Below are 4,698 nucleotides of genomic sequence, written 5' to 3' on the forward strand. Positions count from 1 at the left end.
ATATCGGCTGTGCTGAACGGACCTCACGGCAGTAGAGAGGAGCTGGTTTCCACAGCCTGGCAGGCACGCGCGTGCCCCAGGGGAGCTTGCAGCAAGCTCCCGTTACGCTGCCTGGGACAAAAAAACCCTTCCTCCTGCCTGGAAACCACCCCTGCACAGCCTTGGTCTCTACGAGCAAATTACATCAGTGGTCGCTCACAGCCCGGCCAACGTGAAGGCACCGTCGCCGGGTTCCCTGATGTCAGCCCTTGGCCCCGCGCGCAGCCAGCTCTGGCACTGGCAGGGCTTACGCTCGCTGCCACAGCGTGCAGCTGCTTTCCACAGCTCTTTGGGGTGGAACTAATTTTTCCCTTCTCTACCTCGCAGCAGGGACCCTCTCCTTGTGCCAAGTATGCGTGCGAGGCGCTGCCTCCCTTGGCTCCGTGCAGGGGCTGGCTGTGAAAACAAGTGCCCTGGGGTAGGTTTCTCCCGGGGGAACGGCGTTTCTCAGCGCAAAGTGAGCAGCACTGAAGTGGCTTTTCAGGAAACGGTGATAAAAATAGCCGTAATAGCCCTTACAAGTGTAAGGGCAGGGCGTGCAGCATCCCCGCGCACTGGGTGGGGAAGGTGAGCTGAGCTGCGGGGGCTTGGTCTACGCTCCCATGAGCACTGGGCACTTCCATTGCAACCCAGCAGGACCAGCCTGGGTACCCCCCTCCAGCTAGAGGTCGGTGCCAGGCACGGAGAAAAGATGCCTGAACTGCTCAGTCCTGGCAAGTGATTCCTTCCGAGCATTCGGGGGTGGCAAGGGGGAGCTCACGCCACAGCCTTGCTGTCCGCCAACAGCCTGGGTTTGGAGGAAGACAATCGCAAGGGTAATTAACAGCTTCAGCTACTGCAAGAACAGCTCTGAGACAGTTCAGGAAAAATAAAAATAAGTCAACATTTATTTTACCAGTGAGTTCAGCCCCTGCTAGGACAGGGACACAGTCCCTAATGTTTTCAGGCATGTGAAAGTTTTGGTGCGCTGGGTTTCAGCAACTCCTGTGACCAAACTGAACCACGCTACGGGAGCATCTCCAAACCCCCCGTCATCCATCACACAACCTGAGTGAGACTGCCGGAGCTCGGCTGCAAGCATAACACCTTTCCTTTCTTTCCTGTGGCCTTATCTGACACCAAACATACCAACAAGAATGAGCTCCAGACTGGCATCGTCCTTTCGACGTCCCAATGCCCCAATAAGAACACAGCAGAGGGGAGGCAGGTACGTTGCAGCTGATGGGGAATTTGTGCTAAACAAAAGCTGCCAGCCCTGGCGCCACTGCTGCTGGACAGAAGGCAGGCGAACAACCCTGAGCACGTGCACGGCCCCCTTCCTCACCGCCTGTGGCCCAGCTGTGAGCTACTTCTCACGATGTAGGTTGCCCCTAGTTTTGCAAAATCCACTGCTGAGAACTACCCTGGACCAAGGGAAGGCAGACGGCTTCCCACGGTCTCAAGGGAAGGAGACCACGAGCCAAGCTGCAAGCTGACACAGTGTTGGAGCTCATCTACGCCAGCAACCTCCATTGCGTTGGCAGCGGCTGCCTCCTGATTTCAGGACCCAGGGCTGGGCAGGCACTTAATTCTCCTTAACAAGCACTGCCTTAATTTAAGAGCAACCTATTCTGGTGTGAGCAACAGCAGAGAGCAAGCAGACCATCCTCTGAGGTCAAATACAGAGGGATTTATCCCTTAGACAACTAATCACTTTTTGCCCATCTTCTGTGTTCCTTTGGCAAACTGTTAACGCATTCCTAGGAGGCTGACCAGGCACGGCTCAACCGAAAGGGAATGCTGGGCCCCCTACGCTATCAGACCTCTCCTGCCTCAGCACCAGTATTTTCACTTTGGTCTCCTAAAAAAAAAAAAAAAGACTCGGTGAAGCTGCATTTTGGTCTCCATCCCCCAAAACAATCAGGCTGTTCCTTCCTCCCAAAAGGATGAACTCCAAAAAGGATCCTTACACTCGACACACCTTAATCTGTGGCTTGGAAAAATAAATAGGACTTACAATTGTATAGCATCTGGCCAGGATCAAAACTGTAGGTTCCCCCCCTGCCCACCCCCTCATGACATCAATAAAGAGTCACTGAATAAAGCCCGAACTTGTGCACGGCTCAGGGCGCGCATTCCCTTCTCCCGGCTCCTCCTCAGTCATACTGCAGCAGGGAGTGGAAAGGGATGGACTTGAGCTTTTCCGACCCTTTCAGGAGTTTTAACTCTATGATCACCAGGCACTCCAGGACTTCAGCCCTCAGCCTCTTCATCAGCTCGCAGGCCGCCCACATGGTACCTGCACGACACAGAGGTTGAGCAGAAACATCGTCACTCGAGGAGCAGTGCCGAGGCACTCCTGCTGTCACCAATGCACGCGTACGGGGGTTACGCGTGCCCTAACACCATCTGCTTCTCTCACCTCCAGTTGCAAGCAAGTCATCTACAATAACTACTTTTTGTCCCGGTTCCACGGCGTCGCTCTGGATTTCAAGTTCAGCCTGCAGGGTGGAAAGAGTAGCTTCATTTTAGTCTCGCCTTACGGGGAAACACTTCACAAACTGCTAACACATGGTGGAATGCAGACGAGTCTTCAGCAAGATCAACCTTAACACTCAGCAGCTAAAACCCCCGAAACACATACTCCAGCTACAGGGGAGTGCCACAGAACTACACAGCGGGTTAGGCGATTGCTGGGCCAACCCTCTGGCATGTCAAGATCCTGAACATTCATCAAGTGAGTTATGGTCCCGTGGTGAAACCTTATCCCGAAGCAGTTCTCCAGTGGGGAAAATCTCCTGTAATGCACTGGGCTGGAGCACTCTGCCTTGAGAGCGCCGCCAAGCCAGATCCAAACCGTCACAGGCACGTCCTGTGTCGGATGAACTCGTCCCATGCAGGGGTTGGCCCAAACAATCCTCATAAATAACGCCTAGGTTTGGTGTTTCAGCTGCCAGTCCCTGGCTGCCGTTAGTTGCCAGCGGTAGCGTGTTATTAGGCTTACACCTCTGCTCTTTAATCAGAGAGGCTGCGGTGTTACGAGGTCAGCACTCCGTTTTGAAGCCATGCAATAAAGGCATTTACTTATAGCACTTACTGGTAGAGTGGGAAACACACTCCACGTTCATGCCCCTGAATTCAAGCCAAAGAAAATAATTTAGCACCAAGTCTTATCACCTCCCACAAAAATCACAGTGTGGCTCACTGACACAAGCCACGTGTCCGTGGGCTGCGAAACCCAGCTTGGGGACCACCCCGCTGGTTTTATCACCCCGTCCCCTCACTGACACCCCCCCGGCCCTCCATCAACCAGCCTGGAAACTCTCTTCTCCTCCCCAGGTATTACCTTGCCATACTCAAGGGCGTAGGAGACCGACTCGGTCGGACCGGGAAGCTTCCCCTTTTTCCGTATCAGCACGAAGCCGATCCCCAGTCTCTGAGCCAGGGAGGGGCCTATGAGGAAGCCACGGGAGTCCAGGCCTGGGGGGAGCAGAGCAGCACGAATACTCAGAACAGAGCCATTTGACTGGGGGTGTCTTTGCACGATACCCCAGGTTTATCCTCCCGTGTTTAGGGGGGTCTCTAGAAGCAATTTGCTCTTACAGTCATTTCTATGGGTTGAAAACACACACCGCACTCCTGCACTGCCTGTGTTCGCCAAGATGTGCTGCTGACAGGCTTCGGGGCACCGCATCGATCCCCCCATCAGCCCGTTTTGCCTCCCTTCTAGCTCTTCTTCTTCGAGATAAGCTCAGCTAAGCTCCGGTATCAGTTCAGCCACACAGCCAGGGACTTTGTACCACCGGGAGACAGACTTCAGTTATCATGAGGCACTTGGACCACGTTTCGTCTAGACTCCTTGAACTTTGGGCTATCGCCCAGCCCAAGCACTGCCTTCCTAAGCACTTCCATCCTCAGCCTCTTTCATAGGTGTGTTGCAACGCGTTATCACCACAAAGGCTGTTTCTGTTGGCTTGAAAAGGCCCCCCGAGAAGGAAAACATGCTGGAACAGGGTCTGCCTGCCGTGGGGACTGTGCGAGACCTTACAGGCACGCCTGTAAGACTTTATGACAGACTTTCAGTACTCCCCGACTCTTTTTTTCATGATGAAAGCAATGAATTACGAAATTGGCACTGAAGTATCATCAGATGGCGCCTGCCACATCCAAACCCAGTATTTCAGGAAACTACAGAAGTAAGTTAAGGGTATAACCTGTCCCGGTGTTACCGTACGACAGAGGCCAACATTCGGGTGATTGTAATGTCCAAGGGCTACAGTATTTCCTGCCCCATTAGCAGAGGAGCCTCCCCACGCCTCCAGCCCGAGGACACGGCGCTCTGCACCGGCCTCAGAGATGTTTCAACCAACACCCACCTGCAATAAAGTCGATTTTGGGGAAAGATGCCCTCAAATGATCTTCCAGAAGATCAATCAAAGTCCCGAAAGCCGCAGGATCCTTCAGCAAGGGGCTGATATCGCTGCAAAGAGAGGGAGTGCGGTTAGCTACCTCCGGGGGCCGGTCTGGCTCCCGACCGAGCTCCGAAGCCCAGGGGAAGCGGGTCCCGCCATGTGCTGCCAGGAGCAGGCAAGGGGAAGGATGGGCAGCGAGGAGAGGAGCTGGCAGCAAGCCCCCCGTCCGAGCCCCGGGCTCTGCTCCATCCCCGGCCCGGCCCCGTCC

The 4,698-nt window shown here is 54.6% G+C and overlaps 1 protein-coding gene across 1 annotated transcript in view; it reads right to left on the reverse strand.

The window, feature by feature from the left end:
• Positions 1 to 2,131: 2,131 nt before the first annotated feature.
• The window catches only part of APRT (adenine phosphoribosyltransferase), an 8,431-nt gene continuing 5,864 nt past the window's right edge, over positions 2,132 to 4,698 (reverse strand). The window contains exons 4-7 of the mRNA XM_009273082.2: positions 4,395 to 4,498; positions 3,365 to 3,498; positions 2,441 to 2,519; positions 2,132 to 2,317 (exon numbers count right to left, since the gene is read on the reverse strand). Coding sequence (XP_009271357.1) covers positions 2,175 to 2,317; positions 2,441 to 2,519; positions 3,365 to 3,498; positions 4,395 to 4,498 — 460 coding nt within the window. The 3' untranslated portion in view covers positions 2,132 to 2,174. The remainder of the gene's footprint in view (positions 2,318 to 2,440; positions 2,520 to 3,364; positions 3,499 to 4,394; positions 4,499 to 4,698) is intronic.

This window comes from Aptenodytes forsteri, unplaced genomic scaffold (assembly GCF_000699145.1).
Source record: "Aptenodytes forsteri isolate BGI_AS27 unplaced genomic scaffold, ASM69914v1 Scaffold271, whole genome shotgun sequence".
NCBI lineage: Eukaryota > Metazoa > Chordata > Aves > Sphenisciformes > Spheniscidae > Aptenodytes > Aptenodytes forsteri.